The following is a 21,161-nucleotide window of genomic DNA, read 5'->3' on the forward strand; positions in this document are numbered from 1 at the left end:
ACGTTATTTTTATCGTAACAAACATTACTCCGTACGGAAACTTCCTCCGCAAGAAAATTTTACCCCTAGTCCTTTGTTCCCGAAGGAAAATATCTATTTGCTACCTACAACTTCAAACTTGGATTGATCAAGCAGTTTGTGGAAATAATGACAGGTGCCGGATTTCAATTTTTGAAAATTTCCTTGTTTTAGCGAAGCTAAAATGAGTTTTTTGGGTACCCAAATTAAACAATTTTTCCGAGATTAGACGTTTAATGAACACCTAAATCGAACAGAAAACGTGATTAGCATACATTCCAAAACGTGTGTGTGTGTGGTAACCGAAAAAGTGATGACTATGTCGCTCACGTCGACAAATTGCTGTTAGGGTACATGGGATGTCTCTTCAATTGCACCTGGACTTCTTTCCTAAAAATTTAGGAACAATTTCCGATGAAAACGGGAAACAGATCCATCAAGTCATTGTTAATATAGAGGAGAGTTTTAAGGGTGGAATGAAATGCAAGCATTTTGGACAATTCTGCTGATTTTTGAGACGAGACAGCTGTACCTCAGGGTATATAAGAAAACCAAGTACAAAATAATGGTACATATCTTCACTATTTACAGCTAAAATAGTTCTTTTATCTTTACCCTTTCAAATAAAATCCATGTCCATAAGTTTAATATTGTTATTGAAAAGTGGTAAAAATAGAAGTAAAAATATAGATATAAATAAATAAATAAATAAATAAAAATATAAATATATAAAAATAGAAGCTCCCCCACAAAATTGTAAGTGATAGAAAACACTGACAGTTGTATTTGGATTTAGGATGTCATATTACATAAGCAGAGCCGGACTTAGAGTCATCGTGGCCCCCGGGCCAAAATACTTAAGGGGCCTAAAAATAGTTCAAAATTACGTTCATAAATTAAAAATATTTTTTTCTTATTTTGCTACCTACAAATTCTTCAATAACACTAGTGCAGTCCATCGATTTCAGTAGCTCATTTTCAATACACAATACGCTTTATTGATTTAGTAGTTTTTTTTTTGAGTCATTGTGGTTCGGTGGTCATCTTTAATTAAGGAGAGCCTTGAAAACGATCTTTCCCCACTAGCATTTGATGGCATTATACTTAAAAATATTCGCATAGCGATCTCAACGTTTGAAAAAATAGCAAATAGTTTTTCTTCATACATCAATTGATACATTTCACCAAAGAAAAGTTTTTTGGTCGGTTCGAAAACATTTGCGTTTAGTAGATGGCATTTAAAATGAATAAATTCAGACTATATTGGCTGCATCGAAGTCCTTGGGGTAAAAAGTACAAAGCTTTTCACAAGAGTTTGAAATCTGCGGATCACTCAACGTCAGAATTTCGGTGATGAAAGAAAATTTATGTTGATTCTGAACATTGGCTATGGATGTATTTTTTCGCTTGCATTCATATGTTTAAAAATCAATCATATGGCTCGTCGCGAGGCACCCCCGCAGCGGGGGCCCTCGGCGCACGCCCGGGTTGGCCCATGCCTAAGTCCGGTTCTGTACATAAGAGTCACCAAGATTAGTGCCGGAGCTTCATTACAAGTGTAACCGATGGTATTGGTTGAAAACTGTTTTCGAATTTATAAAAATCTTCTGCAATATTAAATATAAAAATGAATATTTTCTCGATCATTTTCATTGGATATAATTTGGTGATAAGATTTGGTACAGGCGCCGCATTGATTTAACCCGTCTCTGCTGTTTTGATCGACATTACACTCACAGATTGCGTCTGTTATTCGCTGCTTTATGGTGATTGCATATTAAATAGTTTTTCCGTCAAACTACCTAATTTAATTGATAATTTGTCGCGTCTTAATTCAAAGACCGTGAACTTTCAGGATCAACTACAATAATATTATTCAATTGAGAAACGAAACGTGACCTTTTTATCATATCATCACATTTTCGATGAGATCCAGATGTTTGCTCATACTAACTAATAAGTCGCAAATTTAAAATGAATATTCGATTTCGGGTTTTATCAATTTTTTGTCTTTACACGTTTGTCTACGGGACAGTAGTAGAAGAGGACTGGCATAAATTCAAGGTAAATCATAATTCATATGTAGTTTTCCATCAGTGATGTGTTCTAATCAATCAATTCTTTCAGTTTGTATTGTATGTTTGTATTATTGTATATTGTGACATTCAACTGGATGCGGCCTGTCATATTCCTGATAGGACTATAATAGATAACATATACATAAATTATTTATTATAAAATATTTTATTATTAAGGTTGATAATGTTCTGTACAATAATACCTCAATAAGACCTCTCTATCGGAAACTATATTACTACTAGTACTATTTTTCTGAAATTTTGCATACGGAATTTCTCTAAGCACGTTCCAATTAAAATATTTTCATTTATGTACGATTTTCTGTTTTGATAGATCACAAATTTATTTTTGGTTAAACAGAAAATATATTGCGTTTCTAGTTTCAACGTGTATTTCATAATTTTCATTTATTCCCATTTTTTTTAATCTGACAAAAATTTAGTCAAATATCACCAAAATTCACCTAGCGGTCTTTCCATTTCTCCCAAAATATTTTTAAATTGGACTATCCCACAAATTGTGTTAACGAAATTTTTTTAAGCAGGAACCCAATTTTTACGTTAGAAAATTTGAAGGATTCGAACTAATATCTTAATATCTAAAATAAACAGTTTCCGTATTGCCGTATGATTATACTACTTATCTGAATTATCAGTAAGCTAAAAACAAATGCCGAACCCTTAATAAAGAATCATATTAATCATCCATGGAAAATTTGACATGTTTATTGAAGTTGCCGGTAAAGCCTCCCAGCACGATATGGAGATTAGATAGTTAAAAGTACAGTCATGAATTAATTAATGATCTGAACACTTATAGCAGTTATTTCTTAATGATTGTTTGTAACTACAAAGGAACTTACTGGATATGTTGTTCTAAATCTAGACCGTAAGAAACTATAGTCTATTTCAGAGAGGTATGGAGTAATAAAATGGGGAATTCCGTCTAGTTCTGTTCAATTTCGGTGCCGGCTTTGGTTGGTAGTATTATCGGAAGAACTCATTGTTTTACCTTTTCTATTTTAATGCAAATCAATATTAGCATTCTAGGTCGATTCAAAAATATGGAGGAAAAAGAATATTTGTTATTATAGATACAACGGTAAAAAAAATTTTTTAATATTAGTGAATGAAGGACTTAGCCCTTAGTCTTCAGAAAAAAAACCAGATATCCCGCTTAAATTCTCATGCATATCTTGTAACGAACAAATAAGTTTGAATGGTAAGGATTCACCCGAGCCAGAGTTCATAAGTAGGGTGTGCTGCAATTTTTTTTTGTAACTACTCACCTGTTAACTTTATATTGGTAAACATGGTAATGTTTCTTGAATTTTAATTCCTGCTTTTCGAGCAATATCGATTAATCCTTGAGCCAATAATGCATTTTATTAACGTATTTACTGTGTAGTCTTTCTAGGTGTATCTACCAGAAACCTACATCTAATACTTTTAAACATATTGTCCTTTTTTCTCTGCAACCAAGGAAACGGAAATATGAATGTGATCGGCCATGTTTGTCTGGATTTTTTTTAAATAGATTTGGTTTCTTTGTATTTGGTTATGTCATGAGATGGATCTGTTGCGAGATTTGTTTTTTCTACGGGTTCTAGAGCGGAATTTTCATGAGAGAGTACAAGTTCAGTATTGTACAAATGTTCTTGTTAGACAAAGCTGCACTAGAGGATACAGCTGCATAATCGAAGAATTTCTATGTCTACGAATTTGCGGTGGTGAGGTGGAAAGTACACTGTCCGAATAAAAGCATAGCGTGCGCAAAATAAACGTCCAAAAACCGCTACAGTCGTGATAATTTCGAATATAATTATCACATTGCTTTTAATTTTTTTTTACTATATAACGAAACTCTCTGGAGCATATCAGTTGACACTCTGAACGTTGAGAATTTATTATCTGTTTTTTGCAGGAAGAATATGGAAAACAATATAAGAAATCGGAAGAGGAACACTTTTTTGGAAATTTCAAGAAAAATCTACTAGAAATAGAAAATCACAATAAACTTTTCCAACAAGGGTTAACTACGTATAAAAAAGGAATAACAAGATTTGCTGATTTATCGGGAGAAGAATTTATAGAGAAATATATGTTATTTGAAGCTCCTCTGAAGAAATATGAAGACTTTATTAATAAAACTTCCAATTCTACCAAATATTTCAATTGGAAAGATAAAGGAGCTGTAACTGTAGTGAAAAATCAGGATATTTGTGGAGCTTGTTGGCTTTACAGTGCTGTAAGTCTCTCTTTGAATAAAACAATTATAGGAATTTGTGGAAATTTGTTAAAAAGAGAAAATTGCATTAAATTGACTTATTTATGAGAAATGTAAATATATTTTCTATGGTGTGCGTAATTAACAGAAGACTGCGTGGAGTAATTTGAAGTTTTTATCACTCTCACGTTAAATATAGGGTTAAATTTTATGAATGGAAGTAATTGAAATATTAGAAATATATGCTTAAAAACGTTAATAAGTTAACCAAAAATACGATCACATATCATGCAACACTTGAGGTGCAACCACAATAGAAGACAAACCTTATTCCCAGGAAGATGAAGGTTCAATGAGTGAAATGTTGGAATTGATTTTCAGTTAACACATTATGAAAATACGTTCTAATCTTCTTTAATGAATACATACTCGTAGATACTTATCAATTAAAATCTTTTACCACTTATCACTCTCTGGGATATTGAATTCTTCATTGAATTGAAAATGTGTAATAATAGTAACCGACCCTAACTAAAATCTCAAGTCATTTCTTGCCGTATACTGCTTGATAGGATTCTTTTCTTATGCTTTATTTCTCCTAGGTGAATTCTACCATTATATTTTTTACTTGTTCTATTACCACTATATTCGTTGCCTTTAAATTATTCAAAGTTTCTTTGTAGAGTTACATTCACACTTGTTATAGGTATACTCCTTTTGTTCCAAATAGTCTTATGTTACTTTGAACTATATCATAAACAACAGCTTTATATGATTTATATTACAATGGGAAACAAATATTTGGAATAGAGTCTTGAATACTGTGTCTAGCGAAAGTTGTTCAAAATGAGAATTATTTTCATGTCCTATTCCAGAAAAAAATGATATTTTTGCTCGTTTTCAAATTGCGAAAAGTGAATTCGATTAATGATGGAAAACCGAAATAACAATAAAGAGTGATGTGAAAGCGGAACATTAAAATTCGAACATAGTATTGATTTGATACTGACAACCAAAACGCACATCTGTATATCGAAATTCTATTTATATTGCAATCATTCAAACATTCTTCAGGTTACTGGACCAAGATTTATAAACTAAGCTTAAACGTACTTTGTTAAATTCTTCTGTATAAAAAACTGACAGGTACCAGAGCACTTTTTTTCATTTTGACAAAAGAAAAATGTTATTTCATAAAAAGGTTCTTTAAACCTTTGACAATTGATCAATTTATCCACAAGTTTTGCTTCATTATCGTTGAATATAGTCACATCCTCAATCAAAATCCTTTATTTGCATCTGATACATATCTTTTGGAGAGTGGCCATTTTATGTTGGTTACAATGGAAAGAATCAACCGAGATGTACTAAATATGTAAATGAAAGTGTGAACTGTTCTCATAAATAATTATTGAGGTTTCTAAGAATGGTCTGTCCAATATTTTCCATTCCATAAGTTTATGTTTAATGGATATTTTGAATTCTAAGATTAAATCATCTTCCCATCATATCCTAATAAAATATTATAAATTTTTAATAGTGAACGTACTCAGAACGTGTTATCATAGAGTGCTATTTCAGTTTTTTACAGATACTTGAAACATTCACCTTGGCCAAATAATGGAATCAAATCGCAAACATTTTCTCTGACCTGAGACGTGGAGTAAACCAACAGCAGTGTGCCAAATCTCACTTCGACTTTTGGTTATGAAACACCACCAACCGTGTAATACTAGTTTTTCGAATTCCATCGTTGTTGCACTTCGCTATAGGATGAATTTTGTGAAGTTTACTCAGAATTAGCAGTTAGCGAGCAAACTTTAATGCTGTGCGTAAACTGATGTTGCAAGATCATCATGTAAGACTGAGGCATACTTAGGCATTAATTCCACTCGCATACATTCAATATTGCAGGAACAGTTGGGTATCAAAAAAACTTATTCGAGTTGAATACTTCAACTTCAAAAGACGTCTATAAGATCATGACAGGCAACGAATCATGAATCTATGCATATGATCCCGAAAGTATCAACAATCGACTGTAGGAGTTTTTCAAAACGAGCCGAATCCAACAAAAGCACTTCGAAGCAAATTTTCGCCTGTTTTTTCGAAATATCTGAACATGTCGCCACCATTCCATTAGAGCAAAGTATAAATGTCACTTATAATTTGTACACCAACATTTGTTTGCCTGAAGGGTTCAAAAAAAAAAGGGAGACAAATCTTAGAATACGACAACGCGAGCACTTACACATCACAAAAACATTTCTAAACACCAAAACATCCGCAATAGATCCCTTGTTTGGCAACCAATGCTTTTTCTTATTCCCGCAAATAAAAAATAAATTGCGAGGTCAATTTCTTCTTACACCTATGGAAGCACCTCAATCAGCTTGGAGAAATGCAAAAAAAATTTTTTTAACTCAAAACTCAAGTAGCAATCCTCTTATAGCGAAAATATTGACCACATACCTGTACCATACATTGGGAAAATAATAAGACTGTCAGCTAATCTGCTTCTCAAAGTGACTTTTGAGAAGTTGAATCATTAAAGGTGTTTCTTCATGCTGTATGTAAAATCCGCTTTTCTTTTGGAAATAGTTTGGATCCACACATATTTTCGTTAATTGAAGTTAGTCTGCTGATATTATCCCAAAAGTATTGAAACTTAGTATGATGTTAAAATACATCAAGGTCTGCAGGATCAGCACAATAGGAAATAATGAGACTACTATTGTTGATCCATTGTACCTTATTCACAGCATATTGTTCTTAAAAAAAGGAAATCGTGAGTTTCCAATTTTTTTCTGTAATTTGCACTGTAATGTGACTTTATCTATGAATTCAACTAAGGATCAATTGTCTTATTACAGCATTGAATTCATTCCGTAACATACAAACTATGTATGAAGAACGAGAAATTCTAATCAAATTTTCATATTCATGAATCCAGTTGAAATAAATAATGGTCAGTCCAAGATGACACTCCAAAGCCATGGAAAACACAAAATAAATGTATAACTAGTATCCCAAAGAGAATTCCAAAAAAATAAGCTCCTGTATTTTTCATGACTTCATTCTAAAAATTCTATTTTAATTTTGAAATAGTCATTTATCCAGTGTCCATTCAAATATATGATATCAGTTATATTATATGATAGCAGTTATGTTTGGTATCGCCCCTGCCGTAAAGTTTACAAAAATTCTTTCTTCTGTAGTTGAGATAATTTCAGGAATATTTCAGAATGCAAGTTAAACTCCTCGTAATTCATTAGAGAAAATAGTTCTTTAGATTCTGTGCTAGCATGATTTTCTATTTCTTCTTCTCTGTATCTTTTGGCACATTCATTCACATTTTCCACCGTTTCTAGTTCCTTTCGAATATTCTGTACCCATATTTTTGCGACATATACTAAAGATTCTTGGTTTCAGGTGTCTCATTTTTAATTAATTCCCTGCAGCTACTGATAACACAATGTTTTCATTAGGTAATATTTCTTGTAGATAGAGCCCAATTCTAGCGTATTCAACGTTGTTTCCAAAAGACATGTTATACTGCTGCCAAAAATTTTAGACAAATAGCACATATAATTTATTTTATTAGTGGAAAAATTGAAAATTAGGTATTCTTAGTAGTATTTTCTCAATTTTATCTTCCACTGCCACATTATTCACTCCTTTATTACCACTTTCCTTCCACAACTTATTTTAAAAGCTTTATCGCTTCAATAACCACTTTCTTGCCAAATAAAATTTTTCAATTCAACCTTAGCTTCAGAAGACAAACGAATCAGCAAAATATTGGAACTAATTTCTTGAAGAAAAACCATCATAGACACCTTAATAGGTACATGCGAAACCTTATTTGCCTAATAACATATGCTTATTCGCCTCAAGAAGCTCTATTCATGCCAATATCATATATTTCACGAATGATTGAGCTACATATACATCTTACTGACAGATTTTATATAACTATTCCAGAGATTTCTGTAATCTCTATTCATAATTTGTTTATAAGCAAGTTTAATACTCGGGCTTGGAATTTACTCAGAGTTTCAATTAAGAATATTCTGTGCACTAGTAGTAGCAGTAACAAATTTTTGGAATTTCATTGGATTTAGAGTTACATTTCAATTGTTTTTTCTAATAAAGATCAAATAATCTTTTTTTTCTTGTTTCTGGAAAAATACACACTTGCAGACGCAAATTGCTTTATTTATAATAAATAACTAAATTTATGAGAGTATTTGTTAACCAATGATCACAAGTATTTCTAGACTATCAGTCCTTATAATAATCTGATATCTGAGTTTTTAAGTTGTTCGCTCATGGGCAACTATAGTTTCGAAGTAAGTACAACAATAATGTGTTGCATTATGAGCATCCAACCAGTTTATCAGTATTTCTCTAAATCTTCGAGTTCAAATCCACAACTGAAAAAAACTCTTTTTTTATTTTTATGCGTTTATGCAATCGGTATTTTTAGATTATTCACAAAATGAGAGTTCATATCCTTAGTATATAATCATACATAATTCTAAAATTACAAAAATCTCTCAATTATACTTATTTCTTAATTGCACGGGTACCAAAAACAAAATAGTTTTTTCATTAAAACCGAAAACATACAAACTAAACAAATATTTTCTTTATCAACACATAGCAATTATATTAATGACTGGACGAGAGGAAAAATAATATTGGTAAATACAAACATTGCAACTGATAAGATACTTAAGTATAAATGAAAATAATATATACACCTGAAAGTATATGTCCATATCCTAAATATTAAATTTATACACCGAGGGAAGTGAAAAATCCCAAAGCAAGTTAAAATTGAATTATAAATCAACATTCATAGCCGTGGTAATATAGGGGTCATATCACAATATCTATAATTATTAATTTATAGTCCAAGTTTGATGTGTTTTGGGATTTTTCAACTTCGATTTGAATATATGATCCTTTTTAATTCATAGCCAAGTCAGTGTCAAATTTGGACTTGATGTCGCCGTAGGGCCTGTTTATAGCGCGGCCCTCAATGTTGGAATAAATTTTGTTAATTTTGATACAATATTTTCATTTAAAATTTACAATATATAAATATAAATAATATAATATATAATAATAAATATCACAGATACATAATTAATTAAAGTTGAAGAAATAAATAAATATGTTTTGATTTTAATATGAATAAATTTCAAAAATTTTTTCACCTAGCTTTGGTACGCGCAAAGATATCAATTATATCATCATAATCAATTTCTTGGGGCAATTGAGCTTTAATAGACAAGAGCATTAAGTCTATCTTGACCCATAATTGCATATATTTTGTGAGAGCTACATCTTCCGTATTTGCTAAAGAATCTTTGAGTTAATAATGTAACCATTCGTTTATGTTTAAGGCTTAAAACAAATTGCGAAATTATTAAGATTTAGTAATTAGTAGGTTTATTAACCATATGATTAATTTCAATAATGAAATATATAATACTTGATATTTTAAAAATTAACATTTATTGAAAAATAAATAAAAAGTTAAACCTATATTCTATACTCTCATACGTCCCCTCATTTCTGAGTTATAGGCCTTTAAAATTGCGAAATGAGAACATATATTTAAGTGTATTTTCTAAATGATTCAATCGGTCATCAAGAATTTTTTAAACATGATTACGTATGTCCATGTAGTGTGCCATAAAAAGACATTCTGATGAAAATTAGCATAAATTGTAATTATTTATTGAAAATACTTTAAAAATTTGTACTATATACTATCGAAGGTCATATTAGTGGCATAAGGAAAAACTTAAAAGAAAATAATATTTAATTTTCATCTAGAAGGCTACTGTCATATAAGCTACTACGTGATATTCAATTAAAAATTGCGACTTAATTTGTTAATGCCAGTTTGCTGTCAATTTTCTCAAAACCTGTCATTAATAAGTATCACATCGTATTTAAAATTTCAATATGGTAGAATTAGTGAATATGCCGACATGAATGTTGTATACTGAACGCTTTCCGGGCAGAATTATAATCAACTGTAGACTTTTTCTTAGGGTTAATCGCAGTTTACGGCATATTGGTTTGTAAATTAACTAAACTAGTTTGCATTATTTTCTATAAAATGATAGGTTAACAACGAACTATATGAACATCAGCTTTAGAGCGAAATGCATTAGATATAGTTGATGGTAATCCCACAACAAGGTTACTCAATTTAACGTATCAACGACAACTATTCACAGGTTCCTCCAAGAGCAACTTCTTCACCCTTTTCACATCCAGAAAGTGCTTGTCTCACGATACAATTCAAACAAAATATCATCATCGATTTAGTGTTAAGTGTTTGTCAATATTTTAGTAGGTCCATACTTGAACCTGAATAGTCAGCGGTATTTTGAATTTCTCCAAAATGATTTCCCTCCCTTGTTACGTGATATTCATCTAAAAATTCTCCGATTGTGATTCATAAACGATAGAGCCAATCCCCACTACCTATACGATGCAAAAAATCATCTTGATAACATTTTTCCTAATAGGTGGTTTGGTCCAGGATGTTTATTTGCATGGCCACCACCCTTGAACTAAATACAAAGAACACAATGATCGATGGAATAAACTATCATTGTGACGCTTTTTCTATCCTCCGTAAATTTCGGAAGTGTGTAGAAGTGGAAGGTGCCCACGTCGAACGTTTATTATAGTTTCTTTTCTTTATTCATTTCAACGATCTGAAAATCTACATATCTCCTAAACCATAAATTTTATCAAGTTAAATAAAGAGAATCTTTTTGTTCAAAAATCGAGTGACAAGTACATTTTCACTATCTTTAGATTATACATTTTGTCCCTGTAAAAGTTACGGATTGTTAATTATTGGGCACGAGCCCCTGGCCTTCAGATAGTAATGTAAAATTCTTTATTTCATCACTAACGAATTTTTTGTATTAAGTCCCGGAACACTCCGTATATGAATTCATCTCTTTTCATACTCCTGTACATCTTAGAAAAAAAAGTATAATGAAAACATCACATAACATTGGATCGCTTAAGTTGAATCCGCTTACGTCTATAATCATCTATATTTTGCCTTAAAACAACGAAAACAAAACCTCCGTCTTTTTCCAACAAACCATTCAAATCAGGCAACTTAAAATCTAATAGGCAACATTTAAAAGTTAATTATGGCTTACTCACCTTGTGTATTAATAAAAATATTTTTCCTAATTCATACTAATACTTAAAAACAAATTATCGAAAAATGTTAACCGATTGCAAAATGTAGATCAAGATTAGAGTTATGCCATATGGTGCAACTACATAGAATGTTTCTTTTTCATCTTCTTCGGGATGTTAAATGATAGAATTTGCAACCTATTGTTATCAAAACCTCGTAAATTGTACAAATCAGACTTAAAAACGCCGAAGATTTGCTTAAGATTAATTATTTCACTGAAGTACTACTGCATATCGATTAGTCCTCTCGTGATTCTTGATGATTCTGTCGACATAATATATGTTAGAAACTGATTGTGATTAGAATTTATGTAACATCACAATGCCCAGAAAACAATTTGGAGTAGTGAGGGCAAACGATATCATTATACAATATTCATTCAAAAGTTGATTACACGATTTATGATGGTATCTGAAATATGTCATTGTCCAAACATTTAGTCAACATAAATGAATCGAGGTTATCTCGAATATTAGTTGATGCAATAACTATGCCAGAATAAAAACATTGAGCTGTTATAAATCATATATCACTTATGATATTTTTGTTTAAATTTCCTCAGTAACTAAAAGTTGAGGATAGTAATGTTTGTGAAATATGCTCAAAAATCCACCAAAATGTTTGCCAATTTAGGTTGTCAGAATCGAAACCTATGCCTTCATTATATACATCGATTGGACATGCATCAAAGCAACGATTATCTTCGCCGTTTTTCTATATTTCCAGTTATGTTTTATCAAACATGGGATTAACATTATTATATTCTAAAGGTACTTTTATTATTAAATTGGAAGCATATGACAAACTCTTCCATTACTAACATGACGAAAATAAAAATATTCTTGATAAAAAGCATATATCAAGCATACTGGATTTGTAGTAAAACAAGAATTTCACACTACACTTAGGGCTAGTTATTTTTAATTAACAATTATATACAAACATGCTTCTGAAACCTTTAACGAGTTCAGATTACTACTTAGATTTAAGGTGTTAAGTATCCATACATTAAAATTCACTATTATTCTCAATAACAGAATATCACATTCCACATTCGTGGAGATGTTCATATCAGCGTGCCCAGATGATATATAGAATCTCACCAAAAATTATTTCGTTCGTTAAAATAGTGAAATCAGCTATTCCAAGTGTTGTGATGCATGTTTCTTCCAACGACTGTTTTTCCTGTATATATTAACATTTTTATCAGTTAATTAAATCATTTAACTTTTGATTTACTGCTTTAGCAAATTTATCCACTTGTATACCAAACCTTCGATAATATCCATGATTTACGATGCACTGATATGTGGATTATTGGTCTCTTAATCGGAATTCAGTTGTCGTCCACTATTAAAATCCATTTTGGACTACTTACGAATCGAACTGTTGTAACGACAATGCTATTGTCAACAATGTCTATAACTTGAACCGGAGCTGTTCCAATATACGAGGATGCTCCCAGAAATACCTGGCACAACAAAGAAAACACAAAAATTTTTTGAAAAAATGTATTTATTTTTCAATGTAATTTCCTTATAGCTCCACACACTTTTTCCAGCGATGTTCAATAAGTTCGACACCCCTTTTGTAATAAGAATCGTCCAGCTCCTCAACATAGCCATTAATTGCCGACATTACCACTTCATTGTTGGAGAATATTTGACCACCACGCCATTTTTCTGGGAACAGAAAATAATCCTGAACTAAATCTGGTGAATATGGTGCATGAAGTAAAAATTCAAAGTTTATTATATTTATTTTGGCCTTTGCAACAAAGGATGTGTGAGATGGTGCATTGTCTTGATGAAATAACACTCTCTTCTTTGCAAAAAGCGGTCGCTTTTTATTGATTTCTTCGCTAAAACGTCGCATAATACTAGTCGTTGATTGTTGTTAGACGCCATGAACTTGCCTGCAGATGGAAGGGTATTTTCCTCCTTTGGAGCCGATTCTCCCCTTTCAGTCCATTGTTTTGATTAGAAAAATTGGCTGCAAATGACAAAAACCACAGAACAATAAAATATCGAATATGCTAGAAATATGAGATCGAACGGAATCTCAGAGAGGGAGAAGTACTTTTCAGTCAATTATTGGAGGTGACAATATGCGAGTAGTTATGACACCCTTTACCCACAAGCAGGCTAAATGCTGTCTGTTATTTAAAAGCCTTACTTTCCTAATATGCTGCGTCTTTATCTATCACGTTACCAATCCACAAACTACCATTACCTTCACGATGCATGTGTATAACTAATAGGTCATTTTAGGATGGAGTCCCTAATTTATACCGCACATCCTTTTGTATCCACCCAATGGCAGCTTCTCAGATATTTCTTTGTAACTTTTTTTGGAAAATCCTATCATTAATAGAAGTGCAAATTGCTTAGTTCACCATATGTGTTCTCAGATGATTCACAGAAGCCTCTATTGTTCACTCTTTGTATGCACTATTTACCAAGTCATCTATATATCATAAGCAGGCCAGAGTAACGTCGACGAAACTTCTCCTTGTGAACATTCATTGTGAACAAACATTGTGAAGATTGTGCCCATATTCATCTATATATTACAGCAACCGTCTAATCATTGCATTGATCAATGACTTAGTAGTAACATTGCTTAATCCTGATATCCAGTGACAAAGTCTTTACCATCTCAATTTCTTCGTCGATTTTGAGATCAAATTACCAAATTTTCTAGCATTTTCAGACGATTTAGCCATGATGACAAAAACAATATAGGTGTTATAGGAAGTAAAACAAATGCTTGAATGGGAAATTGAACTTGTAACTATAAAATATCAAAAAAAACTGAGTATATGGTAATTGCACGAGCCCAAGAAGAACCAGAGCAATTAAAATTTGTAACAAAAGGTGATAAGTTAATAGAGAATAGAATACTGAGGGTGAGATCAAAAATTGTCAAAACGAAAATACTCTTAAGATATGGGTCCTGAATAAAATAGAAAAATAACAGACAGAAAAACAGAAAGGAAATGTCTGGAGTAATATAATAATATGCAACTGTTAATCAACAAAAAAGAAGGGACCGAAACTTGTACCAAAAAAAAAAAGAAAGATATATCATATTTCGTGAACGTGCAAAAACCAAGATGGTTGAGAGACGTGGAATGTTAAGAGGAAGTAATAATGCCTAAGATGTTACTAAACGCAATCCTTAGAGAAAAATCAATAAGAAGTTAACAAAAAAGGAAGCTTAGTAATCATAAATGTCACTGACTGTAAAAGGAAAACAAGAAATAAATGAGAGTGGAGAACAATAATGTTTCGGAACCATTTTAAATGGTAGGCCTTTAAGATCATCAGCACACAGCTCATATTGATCATTATTAGAACCAGAAGTATGTTTTATCTGACGTAATCCTTGGAGAAATCAAAATGTGGAGTTACAAAACATCAAATTTATCTAATATTTTTCTAGGTTGGCGTAGTCGAGGGGCACTATTTCAGAAAAAATAACAAATCAGTAACCTTAAGCGAACAAAATATTGTCGATTGTTTCCCGGGAGATACTTGTCGTGGGGGATATCCACCAAATACGATAATATATCTCATGCATAATGGTATAAACACTGCTGAAGATTATCCGAATAAAGGTAAGTGGAAGCGACAGAGAAATAGACTGTTAATTTTATTGAGACGGGTTACCAAGTAGTCTTCCCATTGGTCATTAGAAGTATTTCAAAATCGTTCCAGCAAACTGTCAAATTGACAAAATCTTCAATATCAGATGAACGTGGAGGAAGATTGCATGATAATTGAACTATAATAAAGTTATTATGAAGCGACAAATGGTTGTACTTACATTAGCACTTCTAGAGTTGAGGTTCATATTATTATCTTTTTATCATTAAATATTACATGACTCAAGAGATTGAACAATTTCAAAAAAAGTCATATAGTTAATTGACTATATGTGGTTATTGTTCAATATCACCCAAATCTGATAAAAAAACTATTGGGAGCTACCAAGAAAATCACTTTGGAATAAAATATAACAATACCTGGCACAAAATATAGAATATGAAACATTGAAAACCATGTGTTAGAGAAAATGACGTTTGTTTGCAAAAAGTGAGTGGTCGCATCGAATATAAGATTGGTATAAAAAGATATGGAATGCTTAAAATCGCCGTACAATTCTTTATTTTCGCGAGCCTCAACAACAATGAAACGCGGTATATTAATATTTATATGTATGATAAATCAATATAATATATTAATATCGATTGTTACTTCTCAAAAAATTATTTTTGTCCATTTCATTTCATATATTCAGAATTACAACAAATATTTCGTCATAGTTATAATATTTGAAGCCCATTATGGATCAACACAACGGTTTCATTCAATCAACTTCATCTTTTTACCATAATGCAAGTTATTCAGATTCTGCTAGTGTAGATTCAGAATATTGTATTATTACTAAATATTTTGATATCTTCGCAATACGAACTTTCAGTTCTTGCAAATAACCATTTTCTTATACTAGAAAAAATTGTGTGTGTCAGCTCTGACGCACAACTGGAGTTTACTCCTTAAGTTCGATAGTCTAACCAGACGCAAAAAGAGTATTTAACTTAAAAAAGATTGATAATGTATAAAAGGGTAAATTTTTTAATTAATGAAAATAATATACATATATAAATATATATTTATTCAATTTATTCATTTCATATACATTTATTATCACTAATCGACGAAATATTTTACATTAAACTTTTTACAATAATCAATAATCTCGATAATTCATATTGGGTTGATTATCTAATTTTATGTGTTGTTTTCAAATATATATTTATATGAACTACATCGATAATTATTAAAATATTTAATAAATACAAATAGCACATGCTCATACATATAATACATGAATTATAACGTACCTTACAACCACGTGTTTGTTAGATGTTCCGGCAATATCACTACACCTCTTTCTGCCATAGTTATTTAAAAATACTTTCAGTTCACTTTAGCGGAACACAATGATAAAAATTAAAACTTCACAATAACAATATTAATTATTGATATTTATAATAAAAACAGCAATATAAGTATGTCGACACTGACAAATTAGAAAGTTGCGCATCATAGGGTGCGCACCAAAAACGTAACGAGGTTATTCATCGATAGATTTTACTCCTCACATTTTTCTCATACCGGGCCCCTTATATATGCAAATCGATTCTTAAGGAGTAAACTCCAAAAAGTATAATGAAAGATTCATATCAAATAATTCTTATATTTTTCAGTACTACGTGGATCTTGCAGATATGACAAATCGAAGAAAGTTAAATTGAACATAACAGATTACAATGTCGATTCATTATCCGAACAAGAAATTACAGAAGTTTTGGAAAATTATGGACCAGTAACCATAGCGATTTACGCCAACAAAAATTGGAGGTTATACGAAAGCGGAGTATGGTTCGAAAAAGAATGTTCAGAACATCCCAATCATGCCGTTTTATTAGTAGGATATGGTACAGAAAACGGTCATGATTACTGGTTGATAAAAAATTCTTATGGTAAAGGGTGGGGTTTAGCGGGATATATAAAAATGGCAAGGAATGCTGGTCGTAATTATTGTGGTATAGAAGAGTTTATAATGTATATTAAGTAATTGATAAAAAAAGAACGTGAATCGTAGAATAAATACTTACCTTACTTATTTATCATTTATGCTGCTTATGAAAAGTAGTCATGTACAATAATATAAAAAGAATCAATAATTTTTCAAGTTCAAATAACTTGAACAAACGAAACAACCCACTTATAAACCGGGGTAGAAAGAATTCTGACATGATATGGATTTTACCTAACAACAACAATCAACATGATCCGGATTATTTTCCGATCTTTCAGTTCATGATCGGACTAACACCATCAGAATTTTAGAAAAGACTAAATGGATATAAACGAGACTAGAAAGACAGCGGAGTGAGTGCGTTGACAATATGTTAATTATTTCGATTTGACAACAAAAAAATATGTATTTTTCGACAATATTCAATATATTACAAAATTATAATAATCATATAATATCAGCATAATAATCAACACAAATATCTATCTATTATTGGGTTGACAATGTTACAAAAGGACGGTATTTATTTACAGTTATTATTAATCACATTTGTCTTATGCTATATGTTTCACCACGACAAGGCCCATTAATGTCAGATTACTTATTTGATGGTTTTCAATTATTTTCATAATTAATCCAGTAGCTTAGGGATTTGGGTTATGATAAACAGTAGGAGTGACTATTAACATACAGAACTTATAATGAAAATTCACTTAGAACTATAAGTAGGTATCAAAATATTGAAGATATCAAATCAAATATAACTAAGAACAAACAATGTGTTTAATACTGTTCAATGAGGTATTAGGGATATATTCGAATAACTGGATTGAAACGGTAGAAAAGTGATAAACGTCTGGAAAGAAAAATATGAGAGTGATCTTATTTAGAGCAAATGTCTTAAACAGAATAACGGAAACAAGAAACCGTGAGAATAAAAAAAGTTTAATTGAGGTGGATTATGCAAAACGCTAGTCATTAATTTATCGATATTGATGACTTGTTACATCTCAATTCTGAATTCTAGAGCTGCCTAGTTTCATTCAAATATTTTGTAATACTGCAACAGCTTCGGATGTACTCCAAAGTCGACATTATTCAATTAAGGGCGAATAATTGTTTCTCATCCAGAATAATAATTGTATATATAGACTTGTACGAAATGTATTTTCTCTCATGAATGATAAACAGAAAGTACATTTATAAGGTAACGATCCAAGTTTTGTTGAGTTAGGTTAGGTTAGGTGGGGTTGAGTATCAACAATATGTCATAAAATGATGCTGTTTTATATGCGAAGATTATATAAGAATTGCAACTAAGACTTCGTTTATAAATCTAATGAAATTGCTAAATCATCATGTTCGTACTTCGCCTTGTCTGTAAGTAGTAATAATTATATACAGTTAGATGTCATGAGCATGAATTTATTGGACATGAATTGTGTTGTCGAATAAACTACATTTAACAAGAGTGGTAAATTGTCTTGAGAATATTATTTGAACCAACTGATAAAATTGTACGAGCTGATAATAATCCCTATGATAGACGCGACACTAATGACATATGTAATTAAATAAATGCTCTCATCAACAGACCAATAAAATCCTATTAACATATGGGAATTTGGAAAATGGAATAGTATTATAGATATTTCTGTCATTTCTTTTTTCATGTATACTAGTTTTACACCATTTCCACTTTTGTTTTCTGTAAGTCAACTTTAAGTTGAGGAGAAAGTACTATTGTTTCAGTCATCGAAACCTCTATCTCTGGTAATGTACTTTTGAGCGGCTTTAAAAACAATTTGCTTGCCGACTGAAAAGTCTCATATACTCCAAAGAAAATATCAAACTACATGTGTCCATATTTTGATTTCAGCCTCACTCACGTCGTAAAAACTACTCTCATAAGAGCTGTGTTAAACCTTGGCCTTTGCAGATGACATCGAACCATCTCAGAATTGAAAAAAAAAATTGAGAGAAATTCGAATATGCTGATATATGTATATTAAGATGAAAGAAATTAAAAGTATATCAAACTAGGATCCATTTAAAGACACAATAAAGACAGAAAGATATTTGGAACAATTATCTGGGATTAAGACATAAAGGTATTGATCGAGTTAAGTTAGAAGACTACCTGAAAACAGAATAATAATTAGATGATAAATGATTAGAAATAGGTACATAATCATTGTTTTGCATAGAAAAATCAAAATATTTCAAGAACTAATGATTTTTGGTGAAGGGAATGCTTGATAAAAAAGAGACTGGTAGTACTTTTCGATACTCACATCAAATACAGGGTGATGCGGTATGGTATGATTAGAAAAAACGTTTTATATTCTGATGTTTAGTTTCTGTTTCGTTTCTCATTAGATTATAGTATCTGTTTATCCTTTTCTTTTTAGATCCTGAATTTAGATGCTTAGAAAAGAAAGGGTAACTTGATACTATAATATATTAGAAGACAAAGCAGAAACTGAACATCAAAATATAAAACACTTTTTCATAACCATATATGTACAATGTACACATATGTACATTCCTAACGACTATCGAATTATTTCAACAAATGTGATATAAGTATAAGTCATAAAGGACATAATACATTATTCAAATATTTCATTAAACTAAAATCTAAAACACCCAATAATAAAGGGAGTAAAATCATATATCAAATACCTTGTATAATTGTGACGCTGTCAACTGCAACAGGTCGAAATGTCAAATTTTTATGTGTCTTTAAAAAATTATAATAAAAAATTAATTTGAAATTAAAAGAAACCTGAATCTAAAGACGATTTAGATACATCATATGTATATATGTATATATTTTTTCAATTTACTAGTTTGGTACTATTTTCGTTCGTGCCAACCGACATCGCGATGAATCCATTTTAAGAGGGGTCATATAATAATTGGACGAAAAGCCTGCGAGAGGCAGTTGCTGGGTAGACAAGAAAACGAGTATTAAGATATTATGTGAATGTATTTTGATCTTTTAGTATAAGATTCTGTTAACAATGGTATAAAGTTGTGTAAATTAAGTTTTATCATTTTTTCACTTATTATTTATTAAACGAGTTTTTTATAGAAATTGGTGAGATAACTGGTTGTAACGAACTTCAAAAGTTTACTTTTGTTAAAAAATCGCTTTTCAGTCCGAAAAAGTAATTAAATCTTGAAAGGTAAAGAAAACTTATCTCAGAATTCGAAGTAAGCAGTCAAGAATATGTTTATCCATGCGTGAAAATGTTCATAAGTTCATATCATAATTCTCTCGGTAGAATCTTAAATAATTAAATTTTGACATTTTTCTCCTTACTGGGAGCATTTTCCAAAGAATACATTCAATATCAATAAAAACTTCAAGTTCTAATATGATCATATTATATGGGGTATAATAATCACCTAACCTAACCTAACTTGTGATAAATGTCACTAAAACATTTTGAATCTTGTTTATCATTAATTGAAAAATGGAAAAATCGACACTCATTCAACTTCGAAAATGAACAAATAAATCATAGTTCCCGATAAAACGATTCGAACTATTGCTACTGTTTAACAAAAGTCATCAACACTGTTTCGGGATTTGATGCAAAAAATTCGGAAGTGAGTAGACAACGTGAAAATCATGCTGTGACGTAGAAAAAATGCTCTCATACGACCCCTCGTTCGATCGGAAATTTTCCCTATGCTATCTACTCACTTCCAAATTTTTTGCATCCTAACCTAACCTAACCATATAAAACACGATTAAATTTCAATTAATGATAACTAAATTTCAAAAAAACTTGAGTTGTATACACAAGTTTATTAATAGATAACTTTTATTACATTATTATTATTACATGTATACTTCAATTAGAATTTCACTCTTATTGAATATATTCCTTAGAAACTCCCAGTAAAACATCCTACGAATTCAAAAAGAGTATTTATTCGAAATGGACTTTACAGAATTGAAGGG

At 31.0% G+C, this 21,161-nt stretch overlaps 2 protein-coding genes across 2 annotated transcripts in view; one reads left to right on the plus strand and one right to left on the minus strand.

The window, feature by feature from the left end:
- LOC130447078 (uncharacterized) overlaps positions 1-21,161 on the minus strand; it is a 450,284-nt gene that overhangs the window by 361,230 nt on the left and 67,893 nt on the right. The gene's annotated exons all lie outside the window — the stretch shown is intronic.
- LOC130447079 (procathepsin L-like) lies at positions 1,724-17,269 on the plus strand. Its single transcript, XM_056783736.1, has 4 exons — positions 1,724-2,082; positions 4,021-4,344; positions 15,020-15,194; positions 16,851-17,269. The coding sequence occupies exons 1-4, from the start codon at positions 1,993-1,995 to the stop codon at positions 17,219-17,221; spliced, it is 960 nt and encodes a 319-aa protein (XP_056639714.1). The 5' UTR covers positions 1,724-1,992; the 3' UTR covers positions 17,222-17,269.

Source organism: Diorhabda sublineata, chromosome 7, assembly GCF_026230105.1.
Source record: "Diorhabda sublineata isolate icDioSubl1.1 chromosome 7, icDioSubl1.1, whole genome shotgun sequence".
Classification (NCBI taxonomy): Eukaryota; Metazoa; Arthropoda; class Insecta; order Coleoptera; family Chrysomelidae; genus Diorhabda; species Diorhabda sublineata.